This window comes from Monodon monoceros, unplaced genomic scaffold, assembly GCF_005190385.1.
Source record: "Monodon monoceros isolate NGI ecotype Baffin Bay Population unplaced genomic scaffold, NGI_Narwhal_1 Super_Scaffold_18, whole genome shotgun sequence".
Taxonomy (NCBI): domain Eukaryota; kingdom Metazoa; phylum Chordata; class Mammalia; order Artiodactyla; family Monodontidae; genus Monodon; species Monodon monoceros.
The window spans coordinates 73,352,452-73,368,145 of record NW_021703774.1 but is presented as its reverse complement, the minus strand read 5'-3'; the positions used below and the strand labels follow the sequence as shown (position 1 = coordinate 73,368,145).

At 56.7% G+C, this 15,694-nt stretch overlaps 2 protein-coding genes across 7 annotated transcripts; both read left to right on the top strand.

Moving 5' to 3' along the window:
- Positions 1-3,057: 3,057 nt before the first annotated feature.
- On the top strand, positions 3,058-14,963 carry ADAMTSL4 (ADAMTS like 4). Of its 6 annotated transcripts, none has more exons than XM_029230871.1 (18): positions 3,058-3,173; positions 5,497-5,727; positions 5,946-6,003; positions 6,328-6,683; positions 6,799-7,549; positions 7,791-7,893; positions 8,659-8,795; positions 9,170-9,374; positions 9,602-9,774; positions 9,928-10,039; positions 10,144-10,329; positions 10,525-10,654; positions 10,992-11,196; positions 11,530-11,706; positions 12,024-12,230; positions 12,323-12,502; positions 12,772-12,916; positions 13,067-14,963. In XM_029230871.1, the coding sequence occupies exons 2-18, from the start codon at positions 5,708-5,710 to the stop codon at positions 13,201-13,203; spliced, it is 3,282 nt and encodes a 1,093-aa protein (XP_029086704.1). In that variant the 5' UTR covers positions 3,058-3,173; positions 5,497-5,707; the 3' UTR covers positions 13,204-14,963. The 6 variants fall into 6 exon arrangements, with proteins under 6 accessions (XP_029086704.1, XP_029086707.1, XP_029086708.1 ...); XM_029230874.1 differs by having other exon boundaries at positions 6,868-7,549; positions 13,067-13,947; XM_029230872.1 differs by having other exon boundaries at positions 3,066-3,173; positions 5,581-5,727.
- Positions 3,994-5,154, top strand: LOC114899799. The gene is given in 5 exon segments (XM_029230877.1): positions 3,994-4,117; positions 4,120-4,384; positions 4,386-4,527; positions 4,530-4,633; positions 4,635-5,154. Coding segments are annotated over 5 exon segments (759 nt in total). The 3' UTR covers positions 4,759-5,154.
- Positions 14,964-15,694: the final 731 nt, after the last annotated feature.

Sequence of the window (15,694 nt, the reverse complement as noted above, 5' to 3'; positions counted from 1 at the left end):
CTTCCTTATTCTACTACCAGAAAAAAGAATTATTAAGTGAACTTAGCTAAATTTCTCAAACATTTCATTTGCACCCAACATACACAGGTAATAGCTTCTCACTGTGAGGTTTGGGGCAAATTACCAAATTTTTCTTTGTGTCTTTGTTTCTTTCTTTTTTTGGCCACCCCGTGAGGCTTGCTGGATCTTAGTTTCCTGACCAGGGATCAAACCCAGACCCCTGGAATTCCCTGTGTCTGTTTCCAAATCCGTTACAATGAGGTCTGCACACAGAGTAAGTGCTATATACATGTTAGCTATATTATTATTATTATTAAATCACTATGTTAAGCTCAAAGTCAGACGAACACTTAGCCTGTTCCCTTTTTGTCCTTCATTTGTCCTAGCCCTACAGGTACTTTTGGGTGAACATCTACTTATTGCATAATCTTTTAAGAAATTTCTTTTTATCCTTGAGACAGTGTCCACAAATTTCATCTGGCCTTTTGCACACTGCCGAGGCATAGGAAATTCCTTTCCTTATACAATCTTTTCAGACCACCAAGTCATGGGAGGTGATAGCTGTAATAAATCTCGTGAGCTCTTTGGCTCACAGCCACTTCTTAATGGAAAGGACTATATCTGACCCTCAGTTCACAGCATTACAAATGTCAAAGGCGGACCTTTCCCTCCGGCCAGGCTTCCTTCCCACTCTGCTGTCTTCGGTCACACCTTCTGGTCCTGCAGCTTGCCTCCTGGTAGATAAGTGAATGCTGCTGGGGTGTGACTTGGGGGCACTGAAAGGCCCCTGACCTAAAATATCTTCCTCTATCCCTGTGGACTGGGCATCTCATCGTCAGCATTGTACTCTGAGGTCTGAGCAAAGGGGCTTCCCACTCCAAATCCAGGACTATAAATATGCCTCTGGGTTAGGACTGCATGTCACCAACAGTCCCAAGATAAACCACCCCTACCGGGAGGGGGCCTTAACCCATTATCTTCCCAAGCTCTTTAGGAGTATGAGACCAAGACTGAGGACGTTTTCAGAAGAGGCACAGACTTAAGGCCTGCAGACAAATCTGAGCAACAGTCATGTTTTGGAGGTTGTACTTGATGTCTTAAAGTTGTTTTTTTAGTGACTTGTCAATATTTTAAAACTAGGATGCTTTATAATGTCTCTTAAAAAATAAAAACTTAATAACAAAGCTCTAGCAACATTGTCCTGCACCCGCACAAAGTAACAGGGGTCTTAGGGGTTCCCAGCCAGCTTACCCACCATCCTGTGGGCCTGAGCTTGGGTAAAAAGTTGGAAAGCAGGCCTGGGCACCTGGGACTCATTTGTCTGTTGTACATCATTCCAATTCAAATATTTCTTTTAACTCTAAAAAAAAAACCATAAAAAAATATGAAAAAATATAGATGACACAAAGTAGCCTAAAGTTCTTTCCTTGTGTTGAAAAAACTTACGGATTTACTGAGAAAACAAAATATGGATGTTAAACTTCAAATAAGGGTATACCTGTTACACATCAAAGCATTTTAGGGCTTCCCTGGTGGCGCAGTGGTTAAGAATCCGCCTGCTAATGCAGGGGACACGGGTTCAAGCCCTGGTTCGGGAAGATCCCACATACCGTGAAGCAACTAGGCCCGCGAGCCTAGAGCCCGTGCTCCACAGCAAGAGAAGCCACCGCAATGAGAAGCCCGCGCACCGCAACGAAGGGCAGCCCCCGCCTGCAGCAACTAGAGAAAGCCTGCGCGCAGCAACGAAGACACAACACAGCCAAATATTAAATAAATTTATATTAAAAAAAATATATTGACAAGGGACTTCCCTGGTGGTCCAGTGGTTAAGACTCTGCACTTCCACAGCGCGGGGCGTGGCTTGGATCCCTGGCTGGGGAACTAAGATCCTGCATGCCGGGCGGTGCCGCCAAGAAGTTAAAATAAAATAAAATATTGACAAGTTACTGAAAAAAAGCCAAAACCTTTCAAATACTGAGTAGACCCAGCAATACAGGACCGTGGTTCATGAATAAATGGCAAATAAAACTTTAAAAATAGTAGTGACCATTTATTATCTACTTTGTCATACACTTTCATGTATATTATTTATTTCTTTAACATAACTAAAAACATAGATAACGCTTGTGGTTAAAAATTCAACAACATATAAGCATGTAGAGTAAAAAGTGAAAGCTGTTTTTTTTTCCTCTCCCAACCCCACAGCCCCTGCCCAGGTGTTGCCCCCAATTCCGAGTTTGGGGTATATTCTTCCAGATATAAATGAATAGACAGACATATCTCCAAGCTTATTCGTATATATCAGATTAGCCCCATTTTACAGATGAGGAAAGTGCAGCACAGAAAAGTTGTAGTATTCATCCAAGACCACAGAGCTGATAAGTACTCGAGCTGAGATTCAAATCCAGCTCGTCTGATTCCTAAATCAGCGCATTCCTTCCGCTATGCCCCGTGTGTAAAATTTTATGGATGAAGAAACCGAGGCCCATAGAGGTCCCTGTGCAGTCAGAACCACATGGTTCACAGCCCAACTCGGGAGAGGCAGGGGTGACTGGGCTTGCACGGGAAGCTGCGTGGAGGAGAGGGCCTTGACCAACGCGGATCTGGGGTCGGGTGGGACCATCTCGGCCCAGCAACGCCCAGATCTGGGGCCCGGGGCTTGTCCACGCCGCTCGGGTACAGGCACCACCCAGCCCCTTGGCGCCACTCGCGGCCGCCTGGCCTGGGCAGGCGCAGCGCTCGCACCGCCCACTCGGAGCCGGTCTGATGGCCGGGGTCCGGGAGTCCCGAGCCCCAGCCGGGCCTTGGGACAGCCCGGGAGCGATGGCTCCCCCCGAACCGGGCTGGGACCCCCTCGGCTTCGCCCCCTCGAGCCGTTGGTGGGTGCCGGGCTGGGGTGGCCAAGGCCCAAAGCCCGGGGTGGGTGGCCCTGGCGGGCAAGGGGTTCGGGGTGGGCCGCCGGGACCCGGGGGCCGGCTCGGGACGCGGGCTGGGCGCGTGGCGGGCGGGCGGGCGGGCGGAGCGGGGGGCGGGGCGAGGGCGGAGCCGCGGACGGAGGCGGCAGCGTCCGGAGCCGGGCTCAGGGGCAGCCGTGGCCGCCGCGGAGCAAGGCTGCCTGGAGAGAGCGCCCGGGCGCAGAGGGGTTAACGGGCCGCCGGGGCCGAGCAGAGCAGGTACAGATCTTCCCTGGGACCCCCGGCCCCGGCCGCCCTCTCTCCCCGGTCCCGTTAGACCCCCCGCCCTGCGCGCACGCGCCGTCCCTGTTCCCTGCGCCCCGCGGTCGCGCCCCAGCCACGACCCCAGCCCCAGCTCTTATAGCCTCGAAAGTCCCTGGGGTCGAATTCCTGGGGAGGGGGTTCTGATTCCTTGGAACTCTGGCCCCCATCACTCGGGCGGAGAATCAGCCAAAATTCCTACGAAGTCACAGAGTAAAATTGGAAAACGTAGCCAGGACCTCCTGGCACACGCCCGGCGCCTCCTGCCCTCCTCCTCTAGTTGGGTGCTCCTGGAGGATGTGTTTCCCCCATCCCCCAACCCCGCCACTCTCTTCTGTCCTGGAGTTGGGGGACAGGGACACTATGAGGGACGCATGTGGGTGCCCTTGATCCAGCTCAGCCTGACGACTAGAAAGGAAAGATGCCTGTTGGGATGGGCCTCCAGGACCCAGGAGTGGAGGGCACAAGGAGGACCAAGGAGTTCTCATCCAAGATAGGGACTCTCCAGCCAGCCCTGGAGCCTGCTGTGGGGCGCCCTGCCCCGCAGCACCACCCATTTCCCAGAGGTGGGTCCCCTGGGGGTGAAGGGGTTAGTTCTGCCCAGGTCTCTCTTCCTTGATCTTCACTGGCCAGTGTGGAGGTGTGGCCGGGAGGACCCTAGGTTTGTCTAGACCAGAGTCAGCCTGGCCCAAGAGTGACCATTTCTGACCTCTCCTTTCTTCATCCTGGGCAGTCAGACACACCAGATGAGGAACATGAGAAGGGGTGAAAACCACAAATGTGTATCTGTTTCTGTAGGGGTGGAGGGGGAGTGTCGGCCCCCTGCCCAGCTATGCAGGGGGTGGGGTAGGACTTTTCCAGAGAGGGAGCCAGGCCTGGCCCTGGCCCCAAGAGCTCACGCCACCCCACCCCTTACTTCTCCAGGGAACTGCCAAAGCCAAACCCAGCTCAGGACAGGATTATGTGTACTGGGTAGACCCATGGAGAAAGAGGTAGCAGAGAGAAGCAGAGGCAGAGAGGGAGTAGAGAGGGGACCCGGACCCGGCAGCAAGAAGTGGCAGTGATCATCACCCCATCTCTCCTTTCCTTCAACCTCCAGTAACAGAGTCAGGCAGAGGGCTGAAGTTTTGGGTGGAACGTTGGCCCTTCTCTGGAGGCCCTACCCGCCCCCCCCATCAGGGTGGAGTTGCTGACCTCAGTGGTCAGCCCAGCCAAGGGAAGGAGCTGCCATCAGCAACCCCCTTCCCAACCCCAAGCAGCTGAGGAGACCCTGCAGCTCAGGCTCAACCACTGCGATCCCTCCCTTAACTTCCCAAGTCCTGGGGTCTCAGGGAGGGAAGTGGGGCTGAGAGTTGCTACCCCCAAGCACATTCCTGCCCTTCTCTCTGTCATTTTCCTGCCCCTGAGCTGGCCCACCTCGGCATTAGCTCCTTGGATTCCTCTCCCGGGTGCCTTTCAGATCCAACAGAAACATTTTTTTTTTTTCCTGGAAAGCAGAACTCTGAGCAGCATGAGGAGTGGGGGTGGGAAGGGCTCATTGTGAGCAGGAAGGGGCTGGAGGGCAAGGGTAGCGATGGGAGAGTCAGGCTTAGACCAAGGGGGGTTCCAAGCTCCACTTCCCCAAGGATCAAGTTTAGCCTTCAGGAGGACTTCCTGGCTCTTCAGAAGATAGACCGTGCATGATTGGGGAGCAATGGCATCTCTAGCTGCATATCCCCTTCCCAGGTTTCCCTAGCCCATCAGAGTCTTGCCTGAAGTAAGGCCTCATTGATCTAATGCTGGACGCTGGCCCCTAGAGAGAGGTTAAATCTCAGTGGGAAAAATCACCTGCTTCTCTAGAGATTAAACCATCAGCCCATTTAGTTTATCCCTTGACTGGGAAGTGTTTGAGGCAGGCAGAGATGTGCCTGAGTGTTCCAGAAGGAGCTTTATTAGCTAAGAGGGGAAGAAAAAGCTGGGAGTCAGGTAGGAAACGGAAAGCCCAAGGGGCTTCCAGTCAGCAGCTCAGAGGGGGTGTCTGGTAAGTCCTCACTGAGCCTCCCTCCTCAGCTTTCCAGGACCTCTGGGAGGGCAGGAGGGAGAGCCAGATGAAAACCATCTTAAGAAAGATGCGTGTGCCTGAGCTGGCCTAGAGACAGTTCCTAGTTAGGACAGGGAGCTGAGAAGTTCCTGCAGTTGAGGAGGGGGACTGAGCCTGAGTTGGGAGGCTGAAGGCAGACCACCACCCCTCCAGCCTGGGCGGATGGACAAGGGCAGTGTGCCTTCTCCCTCCCTCCCTCAGGATCATAAAGGGGTGGGCCAGTCTTCACCCATCCATTCTCACTCTGAGATGTCCTTCTGAGGAGTCATCCCTCCCAACCCCCAGCTTTCTGGAGACTGGACCAGGCTTCGGTCCCTGCAGAGTGCATCCCCCACCCCACGCCCAGATGCCGGAGTAGAGTTGACTTCCGGTCCCCTCCTCCCTGGCCCCGGGGGCCATCAAGGGAGGAGAGATGGAGAAGTGGGCGGGCAGGTAAGAGGTGGGGCGGCCCTGGAGGAGGGATGGCTGGGTCTCCGGTCTCTGGAAGGGAGAGAAAGGAGCTCTGGGGGAGGCTGGGGGAAGTGATGAGTAACTTCTGATCTCTGAGCAGCTGGCATCAGGATGTGCGGAGCCTCCTTGGGGTGAGGGCTGTGTCGTAACAACTCCTCTGGCTCCTGTCTGACACCTTCACTCCTGCCTTTGGTTTGCAGGCCCCGGATGTGTCTGATGCTGCTTCTGTTCCTCCCTCAGCTCTGCCTGGATCAGGAGGTGAGCCAGGGACTAGAGACTACGATCCTTTCCTCTCCCTGCCTCCCGGCTTCCCACAATCTCCAGGCCGCTTCCCACAATCTCCAGGCTGCGTCTGCATTTTCCACAGCCTCTGATAAGCCGCAGCCCCTTTCTCTCACACTTGGCCCTCCCAGCCTCCCTAACTCCCTAACTCCTTGCCAAATCACTTCAAGTCCCACCTCTGCTACTGAATGTGACCTTGGGCCAGTCACTACTGCCCCAAGCCTCCGGCGTTGGACTAGATATTCTGTATAGTTCCGTCGAAAATCATTCTAATTTTGGCTGAACTTTTTGTCTACACAGGTGTTGTCTGCGCACTCTCTTCAGACACCTCCCGAGGAGAACCAGGGCCCTGAGGGTGTCTGGGGTCCTTGGGACCAGTGGGCCTCTTGCTCCCAGCCCTGCGGCGTTGGGGTGCAGCGCAGGAGCCGGGCGTGTCAGCTCCCTACAGCTCAACTCCACCAGGGCCTGCCCCTCCCACCCCGGCCCCCAAGACATCCAGAAGCCCTGCTCCCCCGGGGTCAAGGCACCAGACCTTATACTTCCCGAGAAACCCTTCCGCTGTACAGGCCACCACCTCGGGGAAGAGGTGGCCCCCTTCGAGGTCCTGCTTCTCATTTAGGGAGAGAGGAGGCCCAGGAGATTCAAGGAGCCAGGAGGTGAGGGGTGGGGCTTTGAGGGAAGAGGCGGGGCCTTGGGCAAGGGGCGGAGCTAGGGATGAAGGAAAGGGGAGCAAAGGATCCAGGGTTTATAAAGGCTTATCTTTGGTGCTAGGGAGTCGCCCGGGGAGCCAGGCTCTGAGGTAGCCAGCACTGTGACCCCACGTCTGCAACACTTTCTCAGGTCCCGGGTTCGAGACCCCATCAAGCCAGGAATGTTTGGTTATGGGAGAGTGCCCTTTGCTTTGCCGCTCCATCGGAACCGCAGGCACCCCAGGAGACCACCCAGCTCTGAGCTCTCGCAGACCTCAGATCTTCCATCCCTAACTCCAAGAACAGAGCCATCTTCTGCAAACCACACCCCGCAAACTGAACTCCCTCCTACTGAACCGTCTGCCCACACCCCGTCCCCCCCAGGAGAACCCCCAAGCCCCGAAGCTGCTCAGACAGAGGTGCCCTCTAGAACCAGGCCTGCCCTCACATGGCCCCACCCCAGAGCCCAGGCCTCTGGCACAGAGCCCTCCTTGTTCCCTCCATCCCCAGGAGAAGGTAGCTCCTTTCACATGTCCCCTCAGCCAAGAAGGCCAAGTTCCCAGGGTTGGGCCGGTCCCCGGCTGGCAGAGAGACACCCTAATCCTTTCCTTTCTGTCCCTCGGAGCCGAGGCCAGCAGAGCCAGGAGCACTGGAGACCTGGGGGGAATCTTCACAGGTCCCTCACGGAGTCTGCCCCTCACTACCCAGATGGCTGGTTGCCTCTGCTGAGTGCCGGCCCCCATTCCAGCCCCCTCTGGAGCGTCTTTGCTCCCAGTAGCCCTGTCCCAAGATGTTCTGGGGAGAGTGAGCAGCTGAGAGCCTGCAGCCAAGCGGTGAGTTCCTTCTTGGACCCCTCCCCAGACTTCCAATTCTGCTTCCCTGACCCTGAGCCTGGGTCCTCAGCCTGTCAGATCTGGACCTGAGGGAGAAGGGCCTTGGCATCTGACCTCTTCAGGGTAGGGACCTTGGAGCTCTTCCATAGACCTGACCTGCCTCCTTATCCCCCCAATCCAGCCCTGACCCACACCCCCATTTTCCTCCCCAGCTTTGACTCCTCTGTATCCCCCACCTCAGCCCTGCCCCCCTGAGCAGCCAGACCCCCGGGCCCTGCAGTGTGCAGCCTTTGACTCCCAGGAGTTCATGGGTCAGCTGTACCAGTGGGAGCCCTTCATAGAAGGTGAGGTTTCTAGCCCACTCCCTGGACAGGGTGGCTGGAGATTGGGGGATGATGGGGAGGGAGACACTCAGCCCCTCTTTTTCTTCTCTGTAGGCTCTTGTATTTCTTCTGTGTCATATTGTCTTCCTTATTTCCCAGGGCTGGGGAGAAGAGACAGAACAGGCCCAGAAAGGGCTGGGGGTTTCGGACAGAGCCCTAGCTGTCAGATGGCGGTGTATGGTCAGCAGAGGGGTCAGGCTAGGAGATGTGTCCAGAGGTGCCCTTTGGCTGGTCTCCTCTGGGAAGAAGCCCAACCCAGGAGGTGGGATGGATGTGACATGAGCAGGGCATGGTCAGAGAGATCCTGCCCAGTGGTGACAGCTCAGTGGAGGTGCCCCATGGATCCTGGACAGTGTTGTATCACTTTCTCCCAAGTTACCATCCGTTTGATTTTCAGCCTGTGTCACCTTGATACCAAGACAAGCCCTCATGAGCTCTGAACTCACATAATCATAGTTTCAAGTATCTGTCCTCTCTCAGAGCTCACAACCCCTTTTCTGGTCTTAGTGACCTCAATTGATCTGACCCAACTTTTGTGTGACCCTCAAACTGACCTTTCAGAGTACAGAATTGTCATGTTCCCTTCATCCACAGTGACCTCGGCAACCTCAGGATGCCCCATTGCTAATATAAGGCAAGCCAAGCCGCTCTCAGGGCCCTGGGTTCTTTCTCAGTTAACCTCCTGCCAGGGACCCCAGCTAACCACCCTTCTACCCTGTCTCTTAGTTCAGGGTTCCCAGCGCTGTGAACTGAACTGCCGTCCCCGTGGCTTCCGCTTCTATGTCCGTCACACCGAAAAGGTCCAGGACGGGACCCTGTGTCAGCCTGGAGCCCCAGACATCTGTGTGGCCGGACGCTGTCTGGTGAGGGAGGACGGGGTGTGCACATGGGGAGAGAGGCAATGTAAATAACTGCCACAGGCACACACACAGAGCCTCCTTGCTCATCATCACAATGGCAAAACACCAGACTCAGGTTGCAGAGAGGAAAGTTCTTACCTGCCAACCAGGGCTGAGCATCAGAGTCAAGAGTCGAACTGCAATAAATACCCCCTTAAGCCCATCCAAGCTTCCCGGAGGCTGGCTGGGGATGGTGGGGCTGACAGAGAAACTACAAGTCTCACTTGTAGTGCAATGGTCAAGACACGTTGTGAGCCGAAGGCTCCAAGACCACCAGGCCAGGGTTGGAGGTGGTGTCTGGCTTCTGGCAGCCCCTGCCTCACTCCGCTTTCCCCTAGAGCCCTGGCTGTGATGGGATCCTCGGCTCGGGCAGGCGTCCAGATGGCTGTGGAGTCTGTGGGGGTGATGATTCTACCTGTCGCTTCATCTCGGGGAACCTAACTGACCGGGGGGGCCCTCTGGGCTATCAGAAAATCCTGTTGATTCCTGCTGGAGCCTCCCGGCTCTGGATCGCCCAGCTCCGGCCCAGCTCCAACTACCTTGGTGAGTCCCTGGGTTCCCCGAGTCTTGGTCCCCCGTTCCATTCCTGGCCTATTGGTTCTGCCCTTCACGCCCCCATTCAGCACGGCAAGTGAGCCACCCGGGAAGTCAGGGCTCCCTTCCTCCCTCCCGCGTGGGCACGGGCTATGTGGGGTTCTGTGCTGTCAGGGAAGTGGTGGGAGAGGGGGACAGTATGACTAACCTCGCATGTCCTGATCTGCCACCTCCAGCACTTCGTGGCCCTGGGGGCCGGTCCATCATTAATGGAAACTGGGCTGTGGATCCCCCTGGGTCCTACGCTGCTGGCGGGACTGTCTTCCGGTACAGCCGTCCTCCTCGAGAGGAGGGCGTGGGGGAGAGTCTGTCTGCGGAAGGCCCCACCACCCAGCCTGTGGATGTCTACGTGAGTGAGGGGCCTGCACCTGGGCCGGAGGTGGAGGCCGCCCCACTGCCTCTCCTCTGAGGGGAAAGCTGTGGGTCTCACAATGGGCAGAAGGCTAGTGGATGCCCCCCTGGCCACCCCCAAACATTCATTACCTTCTCTTTTTCTCCCCAGATGATCTTTCAGGAGGAAAACCCAGGTGTTTTCTACCAGTATGTCATCTCTTCACCTCCTCCAAACCTTGAGAACCCCACCCCAGAGCCCCGGCTCCCCCAACTCCAGCCTGGTAAGACTTTGATCTCCAGACCTAAAAGGAGGTGGGGAGAGGCTGAGGGGAGCTCGAGGCAATGGGGATGCATCTAATTTGTCTACCCGACTCTCCCTGCGCAGAGGTTTTGAGGGGAGAGCCCCCACCTGCTTCAGTACCCCGCCCTGCCCGCACCCCAGGCACCCTCCAGCGTCAGGTGCGGATCCCCCAGATGCCCGCCCCGCCCCATCCCAGGACACCCCTGGGGTCTCCAGCCGGATACTGGAAACGGGTGGGACACTCTGAGTGCTCGGCATCCTGTGGAAAAGGTGAGACTTCACCCACCAGCCTGTATTCCTGGCACCCTCAGCCCAGATGCCCAGCTTGGCACTCCTGGCCCCATACCCTGGATTGTGGGTCCACACCTTCACTCTGTGCCGAATCGGACTTCAGTGCCTGGGACCCCACTGACACTGGATGCCGAGCTATCCTGCCTCCCCTGGCTTCCCTTTCATCCCTTTCAGGTGTCTGGCGCCCTGTCTTCCTCTGCATTTCTCGTGAGTCAGGAGAGGAACTGGATGAACGCAGCTGTGCCGTGGGCACCAGGCCCCCAGCCTCCCAGGAACCCTGCCACGGCCCCCCGTGCCCACCGTAGTGAGTGCGCCCCACGGGAGGGTTAGGGTCCTGGGGACACGACGGTTGCCCCGGGGAAACACATCCTCGCCCCCATAGGATCTCACCTGGACTCTGCACTGAACACAAGGTCTCCTGGCTTCAGAGAGACGTTATTCAGTGAGAAAGGCTGACATTCCATAGACAACAAGGAAACCCTGAGCCCCACAAGGGATCCCAGACTCCAAATATGCCCACTCTCCTCTGAGGGGTCCCCACCCCCAGTCTGTCGTCCCCTTCCCCAAACATGGCAGTCCCACACATCTCTGTTTTTGCCCTCTGTGTCTCTGTCCCTTCCCCTCCCTGCCCACGCCCATAGCTGGGAGGCCGGCGAGTGGACGTCCTGCAGCCGCTCCTGTGGCCCCGGCACCCAGCACCGTCAGCTGCGCTGCCGGCAGGAGTTTGGGGGCGGCGGCTCGTCGGTGCCCCTGGAGCGCTGCGGACACCTGCCCCGGCCCAACATCACCCAGCCGTGCCAGCTGCGCCTCTGCGGCCGCTGGGAGGTCCGCTCCCCCTGGAGCCAGGTGAGTGGTCCCAGGCAAGGAAGCTCTTGGAGCGGGAAGATCCTGGAGGCATGGGCACCAGTGAGCTAGAGCAGTGGTTTTTCCAACTCCGTTCTAATCAGCAGAAACTTTTACAAATGAGATCTCATGTAGAACCTCCATCTGTAAGTCTGCGAAGAGACGGAACCGGGGCTTGGGGGCCCAGAGCCCCATACTCAGCCTGCTCCTCAGCCCACGAAGCCCTGTAACCGCTGAGCCAGGCATCAAAGGCACATCCTGGTTCAGAGGCCCCAGAGGTGGAGGCTGGTGAGGCAGCGGGGGAAGCCCAGGCCTGAATGCCCCTCGTCCCGTCAGTGCTCTGTGCGGTGCGGGCGCGGCCAGAGGAGCCGACAGGTCCGCTGCGTCGGCAGCAACGGTGATGAAGTGAGCGAGCAGGAGTGCGTCTCAGGCCCCCCGCGGCCCCCCAGCAGAGAGGCCTGTGACATGGGGCCCTGCACCACAGCCTGGTTCCACAGCGACTGGAGCTCCAAGGTGGGCCCCACACCCCCTCAGCCGAGCCCCACGCCCCTGGTACCCCCCACCCAGGACACCCTCCCGGGGCCTTTCCAGCACAGTTGCATAACGTTGATTGGGCAAGCACCTGCCGTCTGCTAGACACTGCTGATGCTGGGGACTCAGAGAAAAACTTACGCTGACATCCTGACCCCTGCCTGGCAAAGTTTCCCCATATCTGGCTGGTACCCCTGGGGCATTCCCTAACTCCCGGATCCGGGATGTGTCTGTCCTCAGCCCCCTCCCCTTCCTCTACTTGTCACTCCAGCCTCCCTTCACACTCTACTTCCCAACAGTGCTCAGCTGAGTGTGGGACGGGAATCCAGCGACGTTCTGTCGTCTGCCTCGGGAGTGGGGAGACCCATGGGGAGGGCCAGGAGGAAGCAGGGGCAGGAGCCACTGAGCAGACCTGTGCTCCAGGAAGCCGCCCCCCTGACATGCGTGCCTGCAGCTTGGGGCCCTGTGAGGTGACGTGGTGCTGGTACACGGGGCCCTGGGCAGAGGTGAGCTGAGAGCCTGGGAGGGGGCCCATCAGTGGGATTCCCTGGGGGGAGGTCGGAGTAATCCTGCTCTCCCTTCCCGTCTTCTCCATCAGTGCTCCTCAGAATGTGGCTCTGGCACGCAGCGTAGAGACATCATCTGTGTGTCCAAACTGGGGACTGAGTTCAATGTGACTTCTCCTAGCAACTGTTCCCACCTGCCCAGGCCCCCTGCCCTGCAGCCCTGTCAGGGGCAGGACTGCCAAGACCGATGGTTTTCTACACCCTGGAGTCCGGTGAGTGCCTGGCACCCTTGCCCGCTCAGCATGGACTTCCAGGGGAGGGGAGGCTTCCCTCCTTGTAACCTTCCTCTGTGCCCCAGGCTAAAGCCAGCGGCAGTTTGTCTCATTTCCTAGACCAGGAGGACAGGTGGGCCCCCTCTACGTGGGGTTTCATAATGCTCCAGGAGAGCCTCCCAACTCTTTTCAGAGGAGGAGGAGGCCTGGGGTTCAGGAGGAGCCTGGGGCACAGCAAAGGTCTGATTTGATAGCTGGGGTCTCCCCAGTGTTCTCGCTCCTGCCAGGGGGGCATGCAGACAAGGGAGGTCCAGTGCCTGACTGCCAACCAGACCCTCAGCATCCGATGTCCTCCTCACCTGCGGCCCTCCAGGAAACGATCCTGTAACAGCCAACCCTGCAGCCAACGCCCTGGTAAAGAGCTCCCTCTCCCCAGTCCCCAGCAGAGCGGAGTTAGCTGAAGTGTGGGTGGAGATTAGGAAGGACGAGTGGGAGTGGGCAACACACCTCCAGCGGGATGGATCTTGGTGACTTCTTGTGCCCAATGGCCTCCTCTGTCCCCAGATGATCAATGCAAGGACAGCTCTCCACATTGCCCCCTGGTGGTGCAGGCCCGGCTCTGCGTCTATCCCTACTACACAGCTACCTGTTGCCGCTCTTGCGCCCATGTCCTGGAGCGGTCTCCCCCCGAGCCCGCCTGAAATGGGTCCAGGAGACCCTCTCCTCGTGGTTTTTTCATGCCACCATCAGTCACCTGTCAATCAGCCCACTCTGTACCCTCTGGCTCTCTAGCCTGTCCTGGTCTCACTAGGGACGTCCCCCAGGGTGGTCGAAGGTGGCAAGATGATGGACAGTTAACTGTCAAGACGTGTGGTTGGGTCTGTGCGGTGGTGTGATGGTGTGTGTGCACATATGCCCCCAGATGTGTATATGGGCCTGTGTGGATGTGTGTGCGCCCATAAACCTGTATCACTTCTCAAAAAGAAGTTACACAGACTGAGAAGGAACCGGGAGAGGGGACGATGCCTGTTTCTGTCAGAGTTTTCTAGGCTGAAAGGAAAGCAAGTTTGCAACTCTTTGGGAATCCGAGCTACTTAGAGTCTGGCCTTCCCATTAATCCCAACTTTGTGTCCTTAACCTCATTTCTTCTGTTCAGGCCACACATCATCTAAACCATCCTTTTGTCCTCTGACCCTTTCTCCCCTTACTTAGTCTCTCTATCCCTCCCTCTCATAGTTAGCTAGGGATGGGGTGAGCCATTGCCAATCCTGCTTTTCCCCAGGAAGAGAGACTATCTCCCCAGAGCAGGGACCAGCTGGGCAGAAGATGGCAAAGAGAAAGGTTAGAATAAGACACCCGAGCCCCTGCTCCCGCTCCCCACCTCCTAAAACGGTTCCCACCCCAGAACTAATTTATTTTTTATTAAAGATGATTATGACAAATGAGAAACAGGCTCTTCATTGTCCTCGTGGGAACCCAGCCATACAGGCCACCTAAGCAAGCAGTGTGAGATCAGAATGAAGGGTGGGAAGGGGAATAGTACTTGGAGCCCAGGTGGAGAGAGTTTGGGCCCAGAAAGGCTAATGAATGAGCCCCAGTCACCTGAGACCAGGAGCTTTGGTCAGAGAGAGAGAGGATCCTGGCCGACCTCAGGCCCTGCAGGTTGGTCATTGACCACTAGAGGTCACCACTTCTCCCAGTTTAGGTATGGAGTTGGGCACTTGGGTCCAGAGCTGAAGAAGAAACTGGCCTATGGTGGGTTTCTTGGTAGGCTGAGTCTTTCTGTAAAGTCTCTTGGAATCTAGTAGCACTTTTTTCCCATCTGGGGCTGAGCTGAATGGCGGCTGCCTTTTCAGGGATCTTTTTTCCTGTTCCCTTTCTTTGGCCCTGCCTTCCTGCCCCTCTCATCCTTTCTGCTATTACCCATTTCCCTATTAAGCTCTTGGTTTATTGCTTTTTATAAGGTGGGAGGAAAGGAAATGATTCACACCCCACACCCCACACCCCTCTCCCTCAGCAGAAACGGCCGGAGGAGGAGCCTGGCCCGGCTCTAGGGGACTTGGGGGTGGAGTCGAGGGTGGAGTCAAGGCAGTACTGGATGTCCTGCCAAAGACACATTCTTCAGAGATGTCTCACCCTAGTCTCCTCCCTCCTCCCTCCCCCACCCATGTCCACTCTCAAGGTAAATAGCTTGCTAGAGGTGGTGTGAGAGTGGGCAGCCTTTTCCATAACACAGATCCTCTCCCTGACCCCTACAATTCTGAGGTCTGAGTCCAGATCTCCACTTGTGGAAGCCAGACTTCCCAGGGGTCCCCATGCCTAGGAAGAGGGGAAGTGCAATAGAATTGAGCTTCTCTCCCCATTAGAAGCATCCGTCTCCCATCCCTGCACCTCTACAAGTCTGGCCGAGTAAGACCGTAAATAAAGGCCTGCAGAAACAGCTGAACTCAGTGACTACTGTTTCCTGAGCATGCACACCCAGACATCCAGACACTGGGGAGGACCCCAGAGTTGCCTGAGAAGACAGGACTTCTCTGCTCTGGCAGCTCCCTCACATCATACTGTTGCCTTGGGAAGCAGGCTTTCCCTGGGTTGGAAGTGGCTGAGAAGGAAGACTCCAGACAACATCTTGGGAGGACAGTGCATGAGGAAGGAGGCAAAAGAAAATGGGGGTAAAGGAAAGAAACTGACTTTAGTCCAGGGCGAGGAGTGAGGAAGGGGGTACAAGGAAAGCCCAGTCTTAGTGTCTCTGCTCAGTGTAAAGAGAAGGCGTCAGATGTGTTCCTCTCTTTGGTGAACCCCTAAGGGGATCAAAGATGCGGGGGGATCAGGGAAGTGGGACCTGAGCTCGCCCTGTAGATACTGAGGGCTGAAGGCGGAGCCCTGAGACCGAGTGAGGGGTGTGGTGAATAGCTGGGGCCCTCCCAGTGATTCCTGGAAGCTGAAGGCTGGGCGGTGGCCCCAGCTCAGCTGACTTCCCCGAAGTTCCTCCTCCCTCTTTGGGCCTCTGGGCTGTTGCCGGGCGGGTTTGGAGTTTGGCCTGAGCCTGAGAACCAATCACAGGTGGGGAATGCAGCCACAGCCCCTCTAAGGGCTCCCCCAGCTTCAGTAACTCCCTTCTCTTTCTTTTTTTTTTTTTTTAGGATACATTTTAACATTTTTTTATTTTTTTAACATCTTTATTGGAGTATA